Source organism: Artemia franciscana, chromosome 9, assembly GCF_032884065.1.
Source record: "Artemia franciscana chromosome 9, ASM3288406v1, whole genome shotgun sequence".
In the NCBI taxonomy this organism is placed as follows: Eukaryota; Metazoa; Arthropoda; class Branchiopoda; order Anostraca; family Artemiidae; genus Artemia; species Artemia franciscana.
The window spans coordinates 43,273,069-43,298,198 of record NC_088871.1 but is presented as its reverse complement, the minus strand read 5'-3'; the positions used below and the strand labels follow the sequence as shown (position 1 = coordinate 43,298,198).

Genomic DNA, 25,130 nt, shown 5'->3' with positions numbered 1-25,130 from the left:
AGTTTAGCACGATAGACAATAGTCGAGGCTAGTTCCCAAAAAAGGGAAGAAGGTCCTCTGTTTTGAACTTGATAGAAACAGATACAGACACATGAATTTGTTTCTAAGGACTCTAGATTTGTTTAAACAGTAATAAGAGGTAGCTTCTTTGAAAACTATTGGAACAAGGAGGTACATTACAAAAACCGTTTGATTTCCATCAGATCTATTTTTCAAATGACCCTATTTACCCGAGCAACTAAGAAGCGGTATCATAAGTCGTAAGCTAATCTGGGAAACATTCTGATATACCATATATGCCTAAACCAAATTAAAAAAAACAGTAACATACTATTCGAATCTCAATTCAACGTTCTCTCCAGTTAGAAGCTAATAATAGCTACCGCTGCAATTGCATCCCCGTCAGAGCCTTTGAAAGGGTTGGTGGTGCCCGGGGAAAATTTTTTGGTAAATGTTTAGTTTCCTTCCAGTTTACAGCACTTAGAAATGCTAATCTAGAAGCTTATCCATTTCTGGTTGACCCTCCTCCTCCATGGGGCAAACTAAAAATGCGTAAAGTGGACTTGCTTACAGGTAACATTACCTAAAAAGCGAAGCGTATTAGTCCATGAGCCCCGCGGGCAGCGGAGCGAGGTTTGTATTCTATATTTATTTAATAAACCTTGTTTGAGTTTTTTTTTAGTTTTATCACTCTTTGTTGAATAAATATAGAATACAGACCTCACCCCGCTGCCCGCAGGGCTCCTGGACTAATACGCTTCGCTCTATAGGTAATGTTACCTGTAAGCAAGCCCACTTTACTCATTTTTAGTCTCGTTGGAGGGGATTTTAGAAACCTAAAAAATGGGCGCATTTCTCTAATAATGACAGAAACAATATGCGATCATCAGAATCTTGCCATATGCAGTAATACGCACTTTAGAGCATTTGGAACGAAACTAAACATTTACCAAATTTTTTACAGCCCCCCATCCCTTCCGACTCAAATATAAACAAAAAACCGAATCAAAGTAAAAAAAAGGATCAAAGTGGGCAATCCCCCAGCCCCCCTCCAGCTGCGTTATCCGAGGCAGCTAACCCGGTCGCCCCCTGGGAACGGTTCTCACCCTATATCTAGGAGTTCTAGGAACGAATTATGACAGTAGCGATTATTATTTTGGGAAGGTATATGAGTATATTTTTGTTGTTGTCTGTTTTCTGCGTCGCATCAGAATATTACCCAGATTAGACCTAACTAGCTTATGATTTGAAATTAAAATCTGTTTCCAACTAGAATCTATATTACAAGATAATCTATAATCTAGTATAATCTAGAATTTACAAGCCAGTTCCAACGAAAAGTATAACCGGCCCTAAAAACTAAGGTGAGAATTGGAAAAAAAAACTTAGGAAGTCCCATGAAATATATGGGACATTTTCTGGAAAATCCTAAAAATCTTGGAAATTTCTCATAGGGGGTGGCGGTCAAGGCCCACTTTTCCCGGTAAACATGCCTGGCTGAGGCTTGCGATTTTTGTTTTTGATCAGATCCCAACATGATTCAAGTGAATATCTGATGTTTCTGGTGACTTTCTTTATTGTCTTCCCTGGGACCTGGGATTCTTAGAAGAATTCCCTTTGTTACCTCCTCTCTTCTGAAGTTGGCATCCAAGGCTAAAGTGGTAATCTATTTGGTACTTACGTATTATAGCGATCACACATTGTTCTTGATCTGTAATTAAACCGGTTTTCTGTGTCCACTTGGAGATAATCAGCTTAGCCTGAGCAAGATAAAGTAATATGCAGGTATATTTTAATTAAACACTTTAATATATAGAGGTGGTTAGGTTAGGTATTTAATATAATGTAGTCTAGATGGCCTGCTTTCCACAATTCTCTATTGCAGTTTCCCTAATTTTGTTAATAAAGTATTATATTTTCGTCACACTTTGGTACATTTCATTATGACTAAACTACCTTCACTTCTTGAGTGTGGTCGCTACGAGTCGTAAGTACCATGTATTTTAAGGTAAGATATTTAATGTTGCTTTGTTAAATCCCCCATGATTGGTCAGCTGAAATAATCATCGATCAGAAACAAGTTTGTATTCTTATGAACTTCACATACACCATTGTAACAAGCCTACTAAGCCAAGTGCAAACCGCCATTAAGCCTAAACCATCATATTACTGACTATTTTTTCAATAGTTTTCTTGTGGTGAGTCTAATGACAAACCTTGAGGAATTTCCCCTTTCTTCTGTGTACTGATCTGCTCCTGGATGTGCTAGTCGAAAAAAAAAACAAACATTTTCATGCAAAAAAATTGACCAAATGTCCCCACAAAGGTTACTCAGAAAAATATTCTTGTTCATTCGCTTCTTTGGAAAAGCTTATATACCCGATTTAGCCTACCCAGTCACTTGAATATTGACATACTCTTACTCATTTCGTGGGGACGATGGCTTCTCACGATTACTTAGGCCTCCGTTTCATTAATTACCATTATTTTCAACAATTTTTTCTTAACAAGGAAACTAAAGTAATTATGTTTATGTCCGAATCCTGCCAGTCATTATTTATTGCCCATTTCTGCAAAAACAACATGGTCTTATCGCACCGCAACGAATCTCAGTCTTGATGGTCCGAAAACTAATTAAGAGCTAAAATTCCCATTTTGAATAGTAAAGAGTTTGTCAAGCATAAAGTCTTTTTTCTTTTACAGTTGAATTTGCATTTTCCACTCTTTTAAACAATAGCCCAGACGGTTGAGCTCGAAATAATGCATAAAAATTCAGCTAATTGCTCTTTGGAACTGAAAGGAAGTGAGAACAGAGGTTGTTCTACAATAGTTATTACCCATGAAAGTAATCGAATTAAATACCATTTTCTACTCTCTTTGTTTCTAACTCCTCATTTCTAAAAGTTATTTGCGTAAAATTTATCAGAATAGAGCCAGAGAAAAAAAAAGGGATTGTTACATTATATTTTAGTGTTAAAAAGACTTCTTAAATTGCTTTGGTCTATTTTTACTACGTTGTCTTAGTAAGGCAATTGCATTATTCCTTAAGCGTATGCCAGAAAGGAAAGTTAAATACCTCCGCTTGGTTTACCTGTTGTATACCTGTTTTTACTATGTCAAATTATGATCTAGTAAAATTAACTCAAAACCCAGTTAAAAAAAAATCAATCCGTAACTTTTTATACAATTAGCAGTAGTGCTGTTTCTCTTTACTAGAACCTCTCGGCCTTTAACTTAATCATCGTAATTTGTAATTGACAATTCCAGCACTCCATAGGAGAATATCAGCCCCCTCCTACAAGACCAACATACTCCATATATGCAAAGTCCGTGACGTTTAAAAAAATACTCTTCTGAAAGAAACTTTTTTTTGGACATTAGTCCCAGCCGGCAACAACTTTAGGATGGCACATTTTCTTGAAAATTTTTGTAGGCTTGCCCTCTTTGAGAAATTTTTGTGGAAACCCTGTTTGTTTCGCAGTTAATTTTCAACGTATTTGTTTGACCTTGTCGTACGTGCAAGTTGAAATATGGTTCTTTATTAAACAAAAAACGAAAAAAAAAATCCTTGCGCCCACCTACATTTTCGTGAATTGGCACTACTGCTTACCAGGAAACATCCAGAATGACTTCACTAATTCAAATTCATATATGAAAATGTACCTAAGAGGGTAGCCTAATCCAACCATGTTTACAATAAAATAGATCGTCTCACCTTTGACTAAAATTACTGCCCAACTCTACTTGCATTTTTTCCAAGAATCTACTTCCACAAAATTACCTACTCCTGCTCCAAAATTGTCATGCGCATTCGACAACAACTCTGGAGCTACAGTAAAAACTACCGATTCCACAATCCTAGTGAGCACCCTGGATATATCTTCATTTTCCTACCTTTCTCTGCCCATGTTACCCAATGCATCAACTTATCCTACCATTTATTTCTTAAACAATCTTAAGATTCTGGAGTATTTGAACATGTGCATATGCCTATGTGCCTAGTATAGATGTCTCTCTTTCACAAGGAGAGGTTTCAGAAGATTGTCTCTTACGAGAATTTTAGTGAGAATCTATAGGGAGTGCACTTTTAGGTTACATTTTTTCATTTGTTTTGAGGGTTCCCACGGACATGGAGGAAAAACAAACACAAATTGCAGGCATGTGTACCACCTAAATAGTCACTTTCTGTTTAAATAGGGGTTAAGCTACATTCAGTAAAATAAAACTTAATAGTCATGTTTGGGTTTGATGTTACTCAGATTGCTAAGTGCTGCATTATACTTTACATTAAGTGCCTTTTCTTGCCTATCACATGAAACAGGGTTAGTTTAAGATGTTATATGCCTTCAGGTCAATTTAACGTAAAGGACCAGACCAGACGTAGCCCTATGTTATATTAAATAAAAAAACAAGTTTTTTTAAATGAAAGTAAGGAGCGACATTAAAACTTAAAACGAACAGAAATTACTCCGTATATGAAAGGGGCTTTTCCTCCTCGACACCCCGCTCCTTACGCTAAAGTTTTTTATTGTTTTAAAAAGTAGAGTTGCGAGAAAGAATCAAACTTTAGCGCAAGGAGCGGGGTGTCGAGGAGGAAAAGCCCCTTTCATATACGGAGTAATTTCTGTTCGTTTTAAGTTTTAATGTCGCTCCTTACTTTCATTTAAAAAAACTTGTTTTTTTATTTAATTTCTGAAAGTTTTTGAATTAATGCATGTCTGATTTTGGTTCTCCGTACATAAATTATAAAAATGAAATTTGCATATTAATTCTTTTTTTTGGCTAAATGGCTTTCTCTTAGTTTTGATCAGACGATTTTGAGAAATAAGGGGTGGGGAAGGAGGTCTGGTTGCCCTCCAATTTTTCGGTTACTTAAAAAGGCAACTATATCTTTTATTTTTAACGAACGTTTTTATTAGTAAAAAAAAATACGTGACTTAAGAATTAACTTACGTAACAAACTTTTATATTCTTATATTTTTGATTATATATATGAGGGGGTTGGTCCCCTCGTTAATACCTCGCTCTTCACACTAAATCTTGTTTTATCCCAATTCTTTAAGAATGACCCCTGAATCAGAAAGGCCGTAGAATAAATAGTTGAAATTATTAAAAAAAATTTTAGCATAAAGAGCGAAGTATTTATCTCCTCCTAAATACCTCGCTCTTTATGCTAGAGTATTTTTAGAACCCCTCATATGCGTAATAATCTCTGTTCGTTTTAAGTTTTAATGCTTCTCCTTACTTTCAATTGAAAAAACTTTTTCATGTTTACATTTTCATTGTTTTTTTTTTATAGTAATGCTAGAAAGTCCTGCGCCCTTTTCATTGAATTTCTCTTCCCCCATGAAATATTCCTCCAAGGAAAGATCCTCCCATATAGCCCCCTCCCCTGAACCCCACACCCAAACCAAAAAAATCCCCCTGATAACGTCGGTACACTTCCCAGTAACCGTTACTGTATGTAAACATTGGTCAAAGTTTGTAACTTGCAGCCCCTCCCCCAGGGACTGTGGGGGGTAAGTCATCCCCAAAGACATAGTTATTATGGTTTTCGACTATGCGGAACAAAATGGCTATCTCAAAATTTTGATCCGTTGACTTTGGGGAAAAAATGAGCGTGGGAGGGGGCCTAGGTGCCCTCCAATTTTTTTGGTCACTTAAAAAGGGAACTAGAACTTTTCATTTCCGTTAGAATGAGCCCTTTTGCAACACTCTAGGACCACTTGGTCGATACGATGACCCCTGGGAAAAAAAAAACAAAAAAAAAACAAAAAAAAACAAATAAACACGCACCCGTGATTTGTCTTCTGGCAAAAAATACGAAATTCCATATTTTTGAAGATTGGACCTTGAAATTTTTTCTATAGGATTCTCTGATACGCTGAATGCGATGGTGTAATTTTCGTTAAGATCCTATGACTTTTAGGGGGTGTTACCCCCTATTTTCCAAAGTAAGGCAAATTTTCTCAGGCTCGTAACTTTTGATGACAAAGACTAAATTTGATGAAACTTATATTTTTAAAATCAGCATAAAAATTCAATTCTTTTGATGTATCTTTTAGCATCGAAATTCCGTTTTTTAGAGTTTCGCTTACTATTGAGCCGGGTCGCTCCTTACTACAGTTCGTTACCACGAACTGTTTGATATAAAACTACAAGACAAGTCTTAGTAAAGTTCTATCCATTCCATTTTCATCCATATTTCAAAATACTTTTAAATAATATATTTACGAAGTGTTCTCATTATTTCACAATGACGTGAACGCTATAGACAGGTTTAAAAGTAAAATTATTAGAAAGAACAAAAGTTATTCCGTATACGAAGGGCTATTCCTTTTTCGTCGCTCGTTCCGCCACTTTCTTGGTACTTTTAACAGCTTTTCATTCCAATTCACGGCCCTTGTGTTTCGGGATTTGTCCTTAAAAACTTGGGACAAAAGTCAAACATTGGCGTAAAGAGCGAGGGATGTGAAAGGGGCTCATTTACCATTGAAATTTTAATTTTGCCCCTGATCTTCACTTAAAAAAACACTTATTTTTACATTTAATATCATTTAATTACATTTAAAATCTTGCAAGGAACTCCCCCCTCACCGTGTAAAAGTTCTCGTAGAAAATCCCCTTTTAGCAGAAAATCTCCCCTAAATAATTACTATGTATATCCCAATAACAAATACTGGTAGTAAACAATGGGCAAATTGTATCACACAGCCCTTTTCCTAGGGATTGTGCGGTCGTTATCCCAAGAGACATAGTTGTTGGACGTTTCAACTACTCTGAACTAAATGGCTATCTCATATTTTCCGTTGGACGTCTTTGGGGAATCTGATATGCTAAATCGGATGGTTGGGTTTTCATTAAGATTGCTTGATGGTATTAGGATGCCCTCCCCCATTTTGAAAATCAGGCAAATTTTCTCAGTCTCGTAGCTTGCATGGGTAATATTGAGCTTATACATTTTATATTTTGAATCTGCAAAATAATCATTTTTTTATTTAATAGTTGCAATCAAAATTCCTTTTTTTAAAGTTTAGATTACTGTGGAATGCCCGTTTACCATATATTTTTAAAGATAGGGGAATCAACTGATCTTACTATTTTGTTTTTATAGTGTTTTCTTTATAAGAGCCTATTGACAAGAATGTTACCTCCCTTTCTTTTTTTGCTTATTGATTAGGTTTTGGGTAAGTTATTTGACTGCATAATAACTCCTTTTCTGAGAAGTTATTTGCAGTAATACCATGTGATTCGTCATTTTTGAAGTTCCCACAATCGTATTCAGTCATCTTGTGCTGTTCACAAAGAACCTGCCGCTCTGTTGTTTTTGTCAGGAATTTAAAACTGTTTTATGGATGTATATTTTCTATATAAACTGGCTGAATTCATGAAATCGTCCAATTTTTGCGTTGAAATTATGTGCTATCCAGCACTCTTAAATTAAGTTGAGAACAAGTAATCTTCTCAAGTTCATATTGCTTTGCATATAAAAAAGTATGCAGAATGAGCAATTTTACTTTTATGGGTTGTTGCTTTGATTGCACTGTTGTATAGTTTTGGTATTGCTTTTGTGTTATTATTTCGTCCTAGCAAGCAATTGAAATGTAATGGCTTAGGTCATGGGGGCAAACAACTTTAAAATTTTAGAAGGAGCGCCAGGAACGCTCGGTAGAATGTTTCTTGTACCTCTGTTCCATGTAGTTCGACAGCTTTTAAGGGTTTTGATTAACTTGTCCCACCTCCCAGAAAGAGAAATCCTCCTTAAAAAATAAACTTGTGTATACTTGGTGGAGGGTCGAATTCCCGAGATTTTGCACAGATTACCTTGTTTTGTTTGTGTAAAAATTTCCTTGAGGGGTAGGAGAACTTCATATTAACCTTCTGTAACTTCAGATTAACTATGCATAAATACGCATAAAAAAAAGCTCGAATTCAATTCCTGATTTATAGAACATAGTAAATTTAAAAATGGGGTTTTTAGTTTTGTAATTTTAGAAACTTGTTTAATTTTCATAACTAAGCAGTTCGGTAATATATTGTTTAAGGAAAGCCACAAATTAAATTGTAGCATGACGAACAGTGGGGTCAGGAGGTGACAGCCTCTTAAAATTAGGGTAATTTCTTTTCATTTTAAGTTTTTAACGTCTATTCCTTATTTTCTTGAGAAAACAGTAATTTTTTGTTTAATGATAGATAATAGGCTATTATATACACAAAAGCAAGGTTAATAGCAAAATAGTTGGTTGTAATCGAGAGCTTTTAAACGTGCCGTGTCATCATTCCTTATAAAAAGAAAAAACTAAGATCTAACAAAAATCGGTTTGCCTTTTGCAATTCGCCATGATTTGCTTATTTTTGTGAGAAAAACTACGATGTAGTTATATTTTAATCAAATGTTTAATATATAAAGGTGGTTAGGGGTTAGGTATTCAATATAATGTGTTCTGCGCGGCCCGCTTTCCATAATTCTTTGTCGTATTTTCAAAAAGTTTTGTTTCTAAAGTATTATAATATCATCATGTTTTAATATATTTCACTAGAATAACCTAACTTCTCTTCTTGGGTTCGTTATAATTAAGAAGTACATAGTGCTATTTTATTTAAGTGTCATATTTTCTGATAATCCGCGTTAGCATTGGCAAATCCATTATGCTTGATAAGTTTTATTTAATTCTAAATTAACCGCCAACACATTTCCCAACCATGCATTTCTAACCCGCAAACATCCTTAATTTTCAATAAAGTAATATGCGTTAGGGGATTTTTTCGAAAACTCGGCTTTAACCTAAGAGAAAACTATGCCACTCCAAATTAGAAAATTTTACATTTTCTTGTAATCAAAAAGCTCAAAAAACCTTGGTAACAAAACTGCAGAAAAAATTATTTAAAAAAATGTACACTACAAATATGTTTTGTTTTAGGATGTTCGTAATCCTGTTGTAGTTTTAGCCTCATGTTTGTGATTAATATTTTCAAAGGTACTTGTGTATTATAGGCCACTCAATCAAGTTTACGCTGTCTAAAACTCGAGAACAAACCGGTTTTTCCGTTAGTTTCTTTAAGCTTAGCGTGAGGCAAGACAAAGACAAGTGACAAAATAGACGGGAAATACGTAATTTTGGCTACTTATTTGCACATTAGGGGGTGGGGTAAATTATTTGGACATTTGAAGCTGGAAAACAATCATTACTTCATAAAATACAGAATAATTGTACCTAACACACCTTGAATACAGGCCCGCTATAATCCCCCCCGCCCCTAATGTGAAAATGTATAGCTCAAATTTGTTTCTAAAGTATTTTATTTTCATTATATTTTGTGATATTTCATTAGGATTGAGCGTCAAAGAAACATGTTCAAATTAAATGAAGCACTTCAGTGAGTGGCGTATAAATACACAAGTACCTTTTCAAAAATCAGTAAATTTCAGATTTTATATCAAGCACCATTTTGGAGAGACTTCGGGTCGAGCTTCTGGTTTCCATACTGTTTCAGACACATTGTCCAGGGGGGGGGGCTAAAAACCAACTTGTGCCTCCGGGTAGGATGTAACAACTACCCCACACCTTCAATATAGAGTACAGTCCCCTTATATATCATGTGAGTTCCAAATTTAGTTAGCTGGCTGTAAAATGGTCTACTTAATTATTCATGAGATAATCATAAAACCTATGATACATTCAGCAGTTTATTCATTTTTGACGAATCAGATATGCTTTTTTCGATCGTAAGGCAATTCTGTTTGCGTAATGTTTTGTTAATGCCAACACAGATTTGGAGGTTTAAAGTGGCGATTTAGGCGAACCTAATGAACATGTTCATCTCTCTCATTCCATAGTGAATGCTCTGCATTTTGTAGGGTTTTGACTCAAACATTCGATTTCCTTAATGCCCCCACTGAGCGGATTTGTCAACCTTGTTTGATTTAACCTAAACTCAAGGGCATTATAACCATACAAATTCCTTCTAATATAGTAACCATTTAAAGGCTAGGAAAAACTGACTTGAAATAAATTCATCGTCCTATTCACAGTTTCGTTTGAAGTGCCCTCTCCCCCCCAAAAAATTGATTGAAGAAAAACCTTTAAAAACTCAAAAGTTGTTGATTTCAAAACTAGCATTTTTCAGAGAATTTACTATAAAATGGGAATGAGTTATGTTACATTGATCACAGACGACCAAGGCTGTGTCTAGGAGGGGTGGTTAGGGGTTTGACCCCCCTCCCCCTAAATGTTTGTCCGACTCGTAAAAGCGTAACGAAAATGCATATAAAATTGTTTTGATGCGTCTTTAAAGTATTTTTGTTTACTCCCCCCCCCCACGAACAAAAACACTGGGTATGGTCCTGCAGACGATCAAGAAATTAAATTAATTAAAATAATTAAGAAATTAATAAAATTAATTAAGAAATTAAAGAGATTAAATTAAATTAAAGAGATCCCTTTTAGGAGAAAAGAAATTTCTCCTAAAAGCTTTTTAAAAAAAACACAATGTCTGTTTTGGTTTAAGCAGTGCATGCAGATCCAAAAATTTGATGACATGCCTTAATAATTGCCAATAAGATGGAGCAATACGTATACTGTATGCCTTTTCTCTTGTGTTTTCAAGGTTTATCTTTTATGTTGTCCCAGATACTTTTATTTTTACTTTTTATTCACGCTAAGGCTGAGGGGAGGTCTCGGCGGTAATATTTAAATTTTTTTTTTACTTCACTGACTGTTGAACCACTTCGTTTTCCTTCACTGTCCGAGGTTTTCATCAGCTCCTTGCCACATCAATTTTTTTTTCGTACATAGAGCATTAACCACTTAAATGCAGATATTTGGTATACCTTGCAAAAATAGGACTGCCATTAAATCTTTCGTATCAGCTGAAATGTTAAATTAAGGGTCAAATTTAGTCGACGCGTCCTCTGCCCTTCCTAAAACCACAATATTCTTCTTTTAAAACTTAGCTTCTCTTAGTCTAACAAATCTCATAATGCCATGGGCGTACGGAGGGGGCACTTGCCTCCCCTCCTAGAGCTCCAGATTAACGCTAGATATTGCTGAAGAAGCAGATGACTGACAGTTGAAAAAAGGTGGATGGTTGAAAAAGCTGGAATGACAGAATAAAAGTCAAACAAGAAGCAATTATCCATAACCTCTTGGAAATCTTTAGCTCTGATGATTTATGATTTTTCGTGATTACTTATTAATAAAGATTTTTCGTGATTACTTATTAATAAAGATTTCGTAGATATGATAGAGCTTGCTGGCAATGTAAGGTTTTTGAACTGTCAGTATAAGTTCAACCCCCCGCATGTGCTTCATCAGCAGAATTAGCTGCCCCCCCCCCCTAGACAGGAAGCTACGTACGCCCATGTATAATGCCAAGTAATTGGGTTCCTACTTGAATCAAGCTAATTCCTTTGTAATTACCACACTCATTCTTATAACCATTCTCATGAAGGGTTTTAATTAAAGTTTTTCCTAAATCACAAGGTAGGCTACTTTCCCTTTTTCAAAAATCGTATTCATAGTTTTTGGTAAGTTATCTCTAATTTTGCAACCACCATACTTCAAAAAGTCGTTCGACTTTAACGACAAAAGTCGTTTTACTTTTAACGACAAAAGTCGTTAAAAGTAACGACAGCCTTATTATTTTCAATCCTTTTTGTACTGTATCTAACATCTCCTCGCGCAGAAAATCTTCCTTTACTTCCAAATTGTCGTAAGATTTTCTGACTATTTCGGCAGATACCTTCCAATTGGTAAGATTGGGCTTTTCTCCTTTACCTAGTACGATGCATTTCTCTTATTCGATTGTTTTGTTCCTCTATGACACTTTCTGAAGCAAGTCGAGAGGGGGGTAAAATTGGGCAGTCGCCTATATTTGTGTTTTCAGAGCTGACCCCCTTCCCCTAAAGTATTAATTAATGCACTGATGCATTAATTAATGCCATTTCAAAATCCAATATTGTTACCGTACTGGGCAATGACCTATTAAGAAAAACATCTTTGTGTATAAAGTCTAAACCAACGTATAGACTATGATTTAGCCGAACCTTTTTGAGCTGGTAAGCATTCTATTGTCTTCGTGAATTATTTTTAGGGCACGCTTTTTGATTAACTTATTCTTAACATAGGTCATTTGAAAGACCAGGATTCGTTTTAAATTTTACTCCAGTAGATATGTAAAAGACGAATAATAATAAGGCATAAGGTTTCCATCACAGAGAAATAGAGGGACTTATCTAAAAAAAAATCTTGTGGTTCGAAAAGTTTTCGTTTTATTATTGGCTTAAATTTTGCTAGGCGAACCAATCACCTTGAATTTGACATTTTGTTCTTTTTAATGGCTTAAAATTTCCAACAGAGATTTTTAAAAATAGTAAGGTTTTAAAAAGGCATCCAAAAGTAAATCTTTGTGTGATTGGCTTACGAAAACACATCTCTCATATATATATATATATATATATATATATATATATATATATATATATATATATATATATATATATATATATATATATATATATATATATATATATATATATAAGTATAACAGATAAGTACTATAAATTCTTATCATAGAATTACAGGAACGTAATCTGCCTGTTTCTCTTTGTTTCCACGCTTTTTAAATGATTTTGAGCGGCTCCACAGTAAAAAGAGTTAAGGAACCCCTGTGCTATTCTAACAGCCAATTTTACCATCCTTTCTGGGCAAGTTCAAAGACCTTTTTGGAGTAAGGTATTATAATATCACCGCCCGTTTTTTCCCTTTTAGTTGTGACAACCCTATAAATTTATGTAAATTGTTTAGCGTCTTGTATTAACTTTGCTAAAATTGTTTAGCGCACTAATTAACTACTTCGCGGCCGTATCTTTAACGCTGATTACCCACCTTAAGTTGTTAATGAAATTCTAGTGGCTCATTGTGAAGTAAACATAAAAAGAGATATTAAAACTTAGAACACATTGTGAAAATTGACGAATTGTCTCGAACTTTTCTTTGATATTTGATGGAAATACCACCTTGACGTGAAATTTCGAGGACAGGTTTTATTTTATTTTTTTAAGGTTAAAAGCAGGCAATAGTCCTTGAATCCATTCAGTTTATTATGCAAGCACGCATAATACACGCTTGAAAGAATACGTCATAACCCCAGATTCAGAGCCACATAAGAAAGACCTGCCTTTCGACTGCTGGTCAGGGTTGCCACCATGTTCAGTTCCTAAAGTCCTATAATTGCCCGAATTTGTGTACTACGCAGCGATTTTCAGTGCTACAGTCAAAAAATTGACAGTAATAGTGCTAAAATAGTACTTTTGTGATACAGGTAGCATCCCTGTTACTGGTACGAGTGGTACGGTGGTACGGTGGTACCACAGTACGCTTTGTGTGCCAGGTACTGTTCTGTCTGCAACTGCCCACTATACAAACGTCAGAAGGTAAAACAACGGGGAATTATTTTAAGGCTGGATTTTTTTCTAAACGAATATTTTCGGTCTATATCGTCATTGGCAAAGCATAGATAAATATAAGATAAATCTTACAGTAAAATTTGTGATCAATACAACTAAAAAAAAATATATATATAAAACAGTTTTAGCATCAGTGATGGCTAATGACCCACTAGTTTTAGGAATCGAATCATGAAATGCAACTGGTAAAACTGTACCATCTCAGAAACTATAGATGTCATTTCTGGAAGCGGGAGGGGATTGAAAGCCAGAAGCATCACTTAGCGGGTTATGAACCCCACCAAATAACTCGACATTTTTCAATGGAATCCATAAGTATTCCCTTGCATAAAAAAATCAAGCATTACCTTTGGTAAAGAGAAGAAAAGTCTCTGAAACAGATCTGGTGAGACAATAAGGTTTTTCAAATCATTTTTATTTCAGCGGTTTTGCTTACCTCTTTTCCTCTAGAACATGACAATCCTTGCCCTATGTTTTTGGTACATTTTTTCTTATTTTTATACATTTTTCCCTTCTTATTTTTACAGAAAAATAAATGCATATATATATATATATATATATATATATATATATATATATATATATATATATATATATATATATATATATATATATATATATATATATATATATATATATATATATATATATATATATATATATATATATATATATATATATATATATATATATATATATATATATATATATATATATATATATATATTAATCAACTGCATTTTCTTTTAGCTTGTAAGCAGAGGTGGCCTTAGGGGGGGAGAGGAGAGAGGAGACCTTGTCCGGGTGCATAAATTTTAGATGTGAAAAATTTCGAATAAATAATCTAATGGTTGTAATCATTTTTAATTTTGAAAGTTTATTGAAAGAAAACTGAACAAAAAGTTGAACATTTTTTTTAACTCGGGAAAGGGTAAAACGGACCATATACTAGGTAGTGGTGTCTACAGAGTCCCGTGTTCATGTGGAAAATTTTACATTGGAAGGACCCATCAAAAATGAGGGGAACGATTGCAAGAACACAAAATTTCAATAGATAAGTCCCTGAGATTGGAAAATAAAAATGACAACTTTGATTCAGCTCTGGCCCAGCATATATACGAAAATCCTGACCATTTAGTTCTTTTTGAAGAGGCCATTGAGATAAAAAAAAACATATAAATAGAAATTTGGCTATAAATAGAGACATGGGAGATATTTCATTAAGCCCAATTTATAATAATTTAATATTAAAAGACTCTATGAATATTTTCGCCCAGTCTAATTTAAGACAACCTGTCCGCATATCTAATGAAAACCGAAATTGTAGACAGGCGAAATCTGTTGCAAGGCAAAGGATGCTTATTCAATCTAATTGATAACTTCTCTTTCATTGATTTCAAGTTGGTTTTTGTTGTTTGATTCAGTGTCTTTTTTCCTCTCGTGCAGTTCACTTAAAAAGGTTAGATTTTGCTGTTGTTTCTTCTTTGTTTCTTTTTTTCCTCTTTCTTTTTTTTTGAGCACTGAGGACGACTTGGCGGAGGTACCTTGTCGAAATATTTGCTTGTTTTTCATATTTTGCTACTGGCTGATAAAATCCTCGTTTTTCACCTATTTGTTTTTTCTCTTTTCATTTATTATTTCCTTTCTTTGTTTTCATACATAAATCTTAATTGTAAAATCATTTACAGGCCTCGGTCCACCCGCTCCCGGTGGCCATCCGTTACACACTGTCCCAACTGCATTTTCAAACTACGGCTCAAATTCACCTCAAATTGGACTGGATCAGAGAACTGTGTGGGATACATCCAGGTTTGGTCATCCTTTCCAACATGCAAACCAAGGGTAAGTTATATATGAGAATTTCTAATTTAATAAGAGAGCTGCAATCTAGATTACCTTTCAAAACAAACAGCGAAGCAAGGGTGTTTTAATAAAGACCTTATTGTCAGTTGGAAGACAGAACAGGTATTCCGCATTGTATCAGTTGAGCTTTTGCGCCTATCTTGTCCTTGAACTTGAGAGATCTTATGATTTTTACCATAATTTCTTATTTTTGTCATATAATTTGCCAAAATTTTGGCTGGATCCCTGAACTAATTGCTTCCTTTTTTCATCTCGATAGATATATTCTAGATGTTATTGTTTATAATTCTCAGTTGAATACGAGGGAAAACGTTGACCCCCTTCCCTCCCTCCACTTCAAACTTTTACTGTAGCCCAGTATGGTCAATAATCGATAAATATTTTAAAATATAGATTTTAACTATTATAAATAGACTAAACATTGCTTTTTTTGGCAAAACCTTGCCCCTTTGCCTTTGTTGAATCTTTGAAATGTAGATTAGTTAATCTTTTTATGAATACGCAATAACTTTATTGCAAAATATAAAGAATTAGACTTTTTAACTCAAGTAATATAAAAAAAATTGATGTTGAAATAAATAAAACTACACTATTTAAGCTTGAATTTACAGGGAATGTTGAGAGAGATATTGAAATAAAAAAAAGACGTTAATCACGTCAGACATAAAGATGAGAAACGTTCAAATATTCACATTGCGTTTCTTATTCCATATCTCGTCTTTTTTATGTTTTTTTTTAAGCATAAAAATATACTGGTATAAATGAATAAATAAATCCTGAAATAAGTAAAAATTAAAATGGATTCTAGTCAAACTTAAGTTGAACAAAAATTACTTCACCTAGGAGTTTGGCTGCTGCAACACCATCATATTCCCCCTCCCCCGCAAGGCTCTATGGACGGAGTGTAGGAGAGAAAAAAAATTAAAAACAAACGTTCAAACATTCACGTTGTGTTTTTTATTCGTTATCTCGTCTTTTTTGTGTTTGTTTAACCTTTGTTTCTTTTTTCATCGTTGATAAAGGCTTCAGGCTTCAGGATGTGAAGCCAAAATATTGCGACTTTTATCATTATTTGTACGAAAAAGTTATTTTTTCAGTGTCTCATTAAAAATTTTATCGTTTTTCATACTTTCATTTTATTTTAGTTGTTCTGGTACATTTTGGTACATTTTGGCTGAATTGTACTTTTTAGAAAGGGCACCTATCTGTTTGATAGTACACACTCGAGAATTTGGATCTACAGGTATGGGGTTGAAACGACTATATATATATATATATATATATATATATATATATATATATATATATATATATATATATATATATATATATATATATATATATATATATATATATATATATATATATATATATATTGGGCTGTATATTTGCACATTAGGGGTGGGGGATGGATGCAAAATGTAACCTAACATATCCAAAATACCAACTAATCATTTAGTAAAATATAGCTACAATGTAGTTTTCCACTGAGTCGAAGCTAATTGTCTCCATATACAAACAACAATAAAACGGTTGTTGTATGATTTCTAGATCAAAATTCTCGAGTGTGTACTGGCTAACAGATAAGTACCTTAGAAAACAAAAAAAAATCTCCAGTTACCGCTTAGGGACGCAAGCAAAAGAGCAGGGACTCTTTGTCCAACGCAAACGTGACACAAGAAGAAATCGCTGCGAATTCCAAATTAATCATCACACGTGGAAAACGCGCTCTAAATTGGCTTTTAAGACACGGAGAAGATATAAACGAAAAAAAAATCTTGCATTTCAGATTTTTGTCTATGAAATAGGAAACAGACGTATAATCAGGTAAACGCACCACTAATAATTTTTATGGTACAGTTTGACCGGGAAAGTTGTACAATTCATCTCAAAGGACTGGCAACGCTGTTACTAATAGTGTTTCTCCATTATCATTTAGGAAAGGAAATAGCCTTTTTTATAGATTAATTTAAAAGTAGTCCCGCATTTTCGTTGTAAAGGAGGAAAATGCATCTCAAGTTAGGCTTCACCCCAAAAACCGACAGTTGGGTTAAATTGAAGTTTACACTTGAGATCTTTTTCTTCATTATTGCCAAAGACATTCAATATGGCATCTCGTAATTTGATAGTCAAGAAGCCTTTTCATGGTTATTACTATGGCAAAAGAACTATAGAGTAATAAAACGTTGTTTAGTAAATCCATCTTCTTAACATCTGTTCATATATTATCACTAATAAAGAAGATCACTGTCTGGGAAAAATTGAGGGGCTGCATGAGTTTCTAATTAATCCAATGGTTGTAAAGTTTGAAAATAAATTGCTGATATGTACAATTTTTCTTTTTAATATTGAATATCTACTTAAACAAATGACCCTGCAAAGTTCAGACTCAAGCGGCAGTGCCAATATTGCATTTAAAAATGAACGCCCTTCAACCTGATCTTTTCCTGATGCACTTAGTGATACTTTGGCGGAGGGGCGGGGAGAGGTATAAGTTCGGAAAAGGCGAATTATAGGGAAAATGTTAGAAATTCTATTAAATACTCGGAAAAAATTTGGAAGATTTTTAATACGTTTTCTGTAAATTTAACTTTTTTTTTGTATAGCACGCAATATATAAGAGGAAATGTATGAGAATTTCATTCTTATCTTGAATCATAGATTAGTAAATCTATTCTGTTTCTTAATCTGACCGAGCTGGACTGAAATATGTTTCTGAATTTAGGAATTTGACTGAGCTAAGGAACACATGCGCTACTTGATCGTGTGTAAGGGGAGGAACTGAAGGGTCCCTGTCCCCTGAAATCCTGAGAAAAATAATGATTCTCTGCACAAGCTATTATATTTTTTTCACAATTCACCTCTTTTTTAAGATACCCCCCCTCGAAAGAAATTCCTGTTTAAGTTCGTCGATGCGCATGCTCTGATGCATTTAAATAATTTTTATTTGTGGGGTTTATGTCCTCTCCATCCGCTCATTTTGTTGGCAATCCTGGTCATGGGCCCATGTAATCACCTTACGTAGATTTTTATAATATTAATAAATCATGAAATTTCAGTTTCAGTCAATCATCAATCATTTTGTTCGTACTAGGAAATTTTTAACAAGCACTGCGTGTAGTTGTTTGGCCGCAGAAATGTCATTAATATATTTTGTGAACTAGTCAACCACGACGCGTAAGTTAAAGGAATTTCCCCCCAAATAAGCAAGTAATACGAAATATTTTGTAAAATATGTCTGAGATGGTAAAAACTGGAATTTTTTGGGGATTAAGAATACGAAGGTACCCCCACGCTTCTATGCACGTTCCTCTTTCTAAGTTGACTCTTACTATTTCGTGATTTAATCTGGAGTAGACTTATCTTTACACTTAAACCTTAGTGTGAACTTCCATTAAAAAAGAACTGCCCCGTTCGCTCTTATCTAGAATAGGGGGGCGTCAAATCGATTCTAGATAAAAGACGCTCGGGTAATAACCTTAAGAGATATGAGAGGCCAGGCTTTTATTATATGGTGAACCATTAAAAATATTGTACCTCATTTGTCTATTTTGTAAGTAGTTTTAAACCCTTGATTTTTGGACACATAGACAGCTGTCAAGTGAGTCACCCCTTGATTCTGGTGCAGACGAGTTTAAGACAGGCCCATAAATGTGAACTTATTTCAGAATAACCCTTTCTTGGGGAGAGGGAAGAGGTTCTAAACAATCGGATAACTGACGACTCAGGGAAAATTTTTGGAAATGAAGTGAATCAATAACGGTCTTAAGTGAAAAACATAGTTAATAAGTGTAAAACACAGTTGCCAAAATAATCTTAGTCATGATGATCAATTTTCTAAGTTTAAGATTATTGGGAGGTTTTTAAGCACAGGCAGCAGTAGGCCATGGTAGATTTTTTTTTCTTTCTTTTGGGTATTTGTGGCTGAAGAATATGGTTAGTTAGAATAGTCTTTTTTTTGGGGGGGGGGGGCTTTAAACCATCAAATCACTAGTGGCTCGGGTGAAAAATGTTTAAAATAAAGTGGATAATAATAACGACCTTGAGGTTTCAGAGGAGGTAAGCTCGAATGCGTACCTGCCTGGTTTAAGCCCATTGTTGAGTTACTTCCAATAGCATCCTGAATATTTAGATATTCCTGTAGTAATTAAGCACACATAGGTCTGGCAGTCAGGTTTATTCTGGTGGGGGGGGGTCTAAAACATGAAAAACAGTATTTCTTGTCCCAAATTTTTTCAGGGCGAGGTTGTTAGTATTAATATTGAAGGAAACCACTCTTTCTCGGTAAGGTATACTTTTAGTGTAGTTACCAATTGTGTAAATTTAATTAATTATTTATTTTCTTACTTGTACAAAGAGGGAAACAAAACAGAAACATTTTTATCCACTGACCCCCTATCCCACCTAAGGGTTGAATCTGCATATTAAACCGTACACAGAAAGGGGGCTCAGTCGTGGGCCTTATCCAACATCTCAAAATTCTTCTGGTTCATCCAAACAATTTTTGTATTTTCCCAAAATTTCTTTCATTTTTTCCATGTTCTCTCCTATTCATCCCCTCATTCCTCGGAAGTTTCTATGTGCGTTGCTGCATGTTCGTGCCTATTTTACCAGATTATTAAAATCAGGTTTAGAACTAACTTGAAATCACTTTTGAAAGATTCAAAGTTCGCATTTTCAGTTTCACTGCAATGAGGTTTGCTCAAAACAATTTCGTGATGGGGTTTCACCCCTAAGTTTTATTTACGAAGGAAAAGACTTCACGTGTATAATATTTTGACTCGAATGATGAATCTGGAGGTCAAACGACTTAATACTTAGTGCTTTTGGATTGTTCAAATTATGACGTCTCACCTTCTTGAGCGATAATTTTTGCCCAGGATAGTTAATAGGCTTGCAACTACCGCTTTAGCCTCAGGTAGATAAACCAGTCAAGTCCCCTTTCATATAGTTGACTGATGAGCATAGCCATACTGTGTTTGCCCGCTCATTTCTTCGAGTTACAGCCATCAATTGAGAAGCGTTAATTTAAGCAAAATTTGGTCAATTATCTTCAAGAGAAAATTGTTATTAATGGGTCGTTTATGTGAAATTAGCTTTGTGCCAAGTCTGGGAACATGAACTGTAATGATTAGTTAAATGGTTACTCACTTGTCGTTGGTATGCAATCTCAGTTTAGGAGACATAATAACTTGTTGAGCCATAGTATCTAGCCAGCTCGCTAAAATCCTGGAGTCCTGCCAAACTGTTGCACTGAAGCTAAAAAGGGAGATTACTGCCCTATGCTTCCACGTTAAGAAGTGTACTTTACTTCCATTGGTTTATTTTTGAAAGTCTTTTTTACTTGCTATTGCCGTTTTACTTGTTATTGCTATGTTGAATTTTGACTCAGTAAATAGAATGCAACAAAGAATTCAATAAAATCTGATTGGTAATTAAGTATTATATGAGAAACACTCGAGAACAGAAGTTTTGTTAATGCTAACGAAATATACCTAAGTAAAATAAAAATATAATAGTTTAGAAACAAATTAAGGCTATTTGGCCCTAAAAATATTTGCACATTAGTAGTGATGGTGGGGGGGGATAAAACATAGCATATTTAGAATACGTAACCTAAACAAAGCTATTCTAATCTAACCAAAACACCAACTAAATATTTGATTAAAATATAGCTATCCATGGTCAGAAACTATATTCTATCACTATACATTACAAACTAACCGGGATGAAAACAGGGATGAAAACAGGGTAATCTTCTGAGTGTTTCTCGTATAATGCGTAAGTACCATCTGATTAGTTCTTTCGTAAGAAATTTAAAGCCTATAAAAATGACGAAAAACCTTTTGAGCCGAAACCAAGGCTATATCTAGAATGAGTGTAAAGAGTTTGAACACCCCTCAAAAATTTACGTCCGACTCGTAAAAACGTAATAGAGATGCAAATAAACAAATTTTTAATGCGTTTTAAAGAATTTTTGTAAACTTCCCCTAAAAAAAAGACACCCCTACTCCCGATAAAATCCTGGATAAGGCCTTGGCCAAAAGATTATTTTAAAGAGTAAATTCTGTTTCTCTGTGGTTGTGCATTACTCTGACAGTGAAAATATGTGCTAAAGACCGAATTAAACATGGCCTGTAAAAATGCCCAGTGCACTCTCAGCCGAACAGTTGAAACACTCAAAATGGCTTGATTCTCTCCCCCCCTCGAATCAAACTCTTTGGCATAGGCTCGGTACAGTTACTGTACCTACAGTTACTGTCGCACATAATTCTCTTAGTCGCACCGATTCTCCTTTGTTTTCAAAGGGAGAATCGGCAGGGAAATGTATGTTCAATCACACTTTGGTCCTCCAGATCTACTGCCCTCCCAACTGTGGCGGTTCTGGTGCCTCTTGTGCTCGGGGCAAACTCTTGATCAGCCCTGTTATCTCCCACAAATTTTTCAGGCCAAATTTTAACAAAATTCTCATTTATTAAGAGAATCATTTTCAATTTATTAATTAATTAAATATTCATTTTTGATTTATTATTTGAATTTTTTGATTATTAACTCTTGCGCCACTAAAATTTCTGCACCCGGAGCATGTCCCCTCTGTCCCCCCTAAAATCGCTTCTGTCTGTCAATCCTCCTCTTTTACGGTTTGCTGAGCAAACTGTCTTTGAGATGTTAAAATTTCAGATACGACCTTTTTGGTGACAGTCACTACAGGAAAATTACATTAGAATATCATACAATTTTCCATGAGTACTAAAACCCTTAAAAGCCGTTTTAGCGCATCTAATAGGTCCTTAGTGTAAGTCTTGGTAAGGTCGTCCTATTCTCTTACGGAGATTTCATATTAGGTTTGTAATTTTAATAAAAAAAAAGTTTATCCTTTGAGTTTTCTATCTTGAGTCTTTTTGTTGTTCTTATCTTTCTAGGTAGCCATTTCCTACCCCTCACTCTTTTTTCCTTAGCACGGCTCTCATTACTCCAACTAAAGTTTTACTGCTTCATCTTTTCTCTTGTTAGTACGTAATTTATTTCTGCCTTTTCATGCTGACAAATTTGTTTGCTTATATCATGTTGCTGTAAATACTAATCTGACAACTTAGGCTTACAGCACTATTTACTATAAAACATAGTGGCCAAAACATAATTTTTGTCATGATGATCAATTTTTCAACTTAAAGATTAGTGGGTGATTTTTAAACATAACCATTTGGAGGTAATGGGTCTTTGTTTTTCTCTTTTTTGGAGATTAGCGAGTGAAGATGGTTAGTCAGTTGATTGTTATACTTTTGGGTTTTTCTAATATTATTTTTGCTTTTAATAATTTCTATTTTTTAGTTGACCTTGAATGATTATTGTATTTTACATTTTTCCTCATTAAAGCGGAGGGTAAAAAAATCTTAGTTAGTAGTAGACTTCAATCAAAGCTGAAGGTTAGGAAAAAATGACAGATTCCGTTGTAATAGTAGATTTTGGTCAGGGCTAAGGAATCAGGGAATAGGGGGATCATAAGTAGTAAAGGAGTAAGGTTTGGCAAACACCATTGGCAAAAGATACTTATGCCACGTCGTTCAATTTCGTCTGAAAATGCACTTTCTCATACCAAAATAGATAAGTATAGAATCTACCCACTACTTAGATTTTTGACTGCATATGCCTATGTTTGGGTCCAAAATAGACATTTTGAAATATCTGACTCCTCCCATAACAAAATCACGTAATTCCTAGACACGTTTACAGGATGAGAGGCTCTTGAATCTGTCTCTCATAACCATTTCTCCCCTTCGCCATTTCTTCTCTTTTTCTATCCCCCATATATATATATATATATATATATATATATATATACATATATATATATATATATATATATATATATATATATATATATATATATATATATATATATATATATATATATATATATATATATATATATATATATATATATATACCATCATTTTAATATAATATGCCTTTTGTTGCTTCGTCGTGCTGAGGTGTCACTTTAAAATCTCCCCCCGTATTAAAGAAAAATTTCTGCGTATATCCCCGATTCTCTTTTGTAAGAGTTTTAACTGTCATTACCTGCATTAATGGCTTACCTTTTTAAGGGGTGATGGTCAGAATCCTTGCAAAAAGTCATTGTCACTGTATTGTATATTGCTTTTGATTCTTAAAATTAAAAAGTTAACATGATTTTCAAATTATAATCTGCATGAATTTGTATAACTTTCATTACATGAGAATCATTTCATGCTTCTATTGTAAACCCAGGTTCATTTTCAAAAATTCCACAGAGGAAGCATTTGTTATTAAAGCCCCTGTAATGCTTGCAATGATGACTTTGAAAACACCACTCTTGTCATGATGTTGCTATTAAATTCTCGCGGAGCTGACCAGAATGAATGATTAGTGATGGAAACCTCTTTTGTACCACCAAAAATCATTTTTCATCCTTGTCAGAAAATGTATTCTACTTTATTCACAATTGTAAAGGTTGTAGGTTCACTTTTATAATGTCTTGTTGTCGCTGATATAAAGTGTTATAGCACAGGCTTATCAATTCATCTGACCGTTAGGCTCATAAGTACCTAGTCAAGAACCTGAGTTCCATGTCCATTAAAAAAGAACAAGAAAAACTAATTCATCTCTTTTATAGCTCAGTATTTTTAAAGTTGTTCTGGTACTTGTCGGTTATTGGAAACAATCAAGAATTACGTTTAGGTTAAATCTCAGAAAACCGGTTTCATAGCTACAAAAAAAAGTGATTGATGATACAGTGCATTAGACTTAGACAGAATGCATTGGATCTGTATAATTCGGGTTATATATTTGCAAATTAGGAGGAGGTGGTGGTGGTTAGGTCAGGTTTCCATAATCTTCTTAAGTATTATTTTATCATATTTTGTTATATTTCATTAGAATTAACCTAATTTCGCTTCTTGGATGTGTTTCCAATAACCAACCAGTACCGTTGTTGTTGCCAGGTTATGAGCAGATCTAAGAAACATGTCTCGTATTTTTATTATTTCCCCCCACGGGGTTTACTATAAGAGTTGAAGCTTCTGGTGGGAACTTTTTTCGAGGATTCAAATATTAAAAAAAAAAAATCTATCAAAGGTTGTTGTACCATTAATATAAAAATTGAATTTCAATATCTCAAATAAATTTAAATTATAACATATGAACGTTCACCTGCTATGTATGATAACCTAGGCCTATAAAAAGATCTGACTGTTAAGCTCATAGGCTAAACACCTAATCAAGAAGCTGGATTAGGTTTTCATTATAAAAAAAAAGAAGACGAAGAGTATATTTATCTCTTTACTGAGACTCAATATTCAGTCAACAATTTTTTTTATTATTATTATTTTATTTTATTTTTTTTATCAGGTTGTGGTCAGATCTAAATGACATATCTCACATCGTTACGATTTTACACGAGAATGCATATAAATTTGGAAGCTTCTTGGCGGCACTTCTTTAAGGACTCAAATTTGTAAAAACAATGACAATTAAACAATATTGTTGAAGTTTTTTACACATGAAGTTTTTTCTTTACACAATTTTACACGAGAGTGCATATAAAATTGAAAGCTTCTTGCCGGCACTTCTTTAAGCATTCAAATGTGTAAAAATAAGGAAAATTAAACAAAAGCGGTGGAACATTTATAAAAAAGATGAATTCTTAACTCCTAAAAGAAATGGAACAAGATTGATCAAATATCTCCCACGCTCTAATAAAAAAAAATTCTTTTAGGCGTAAAGATAAACCTTTCCACCCTTCTCCCTTCGTCACAGT

At 34.2% G+C, this 25,130-nt stretch overlaps 1 protein-coding gene across 3 annotated transcripts in view; it reads left to right on the top strand.

The window, feature by feature from the left end:
• Positions 1–25,130, top strand: part of LOC136031448 (transcriptional activator cubitus interruptus-like) — a 158,541-nt gene that overhangs the window by 45,999 nt on the left and 87,412 nt on the right. For all 3 annotated transcript variants that reach the window (XM_065711043.1, XM_065711044.1, XM_065711045.1), the window contains exon 2: positions 15,157–15,310. In XM_065711043.1, coding sequence (XP_065567115.1) covers positions 15,157–15,310 — 154 coding nt within the window. The remainder of the gene's footprint in view (positions 1–15,156; positions 15,311–25,130) is intronic.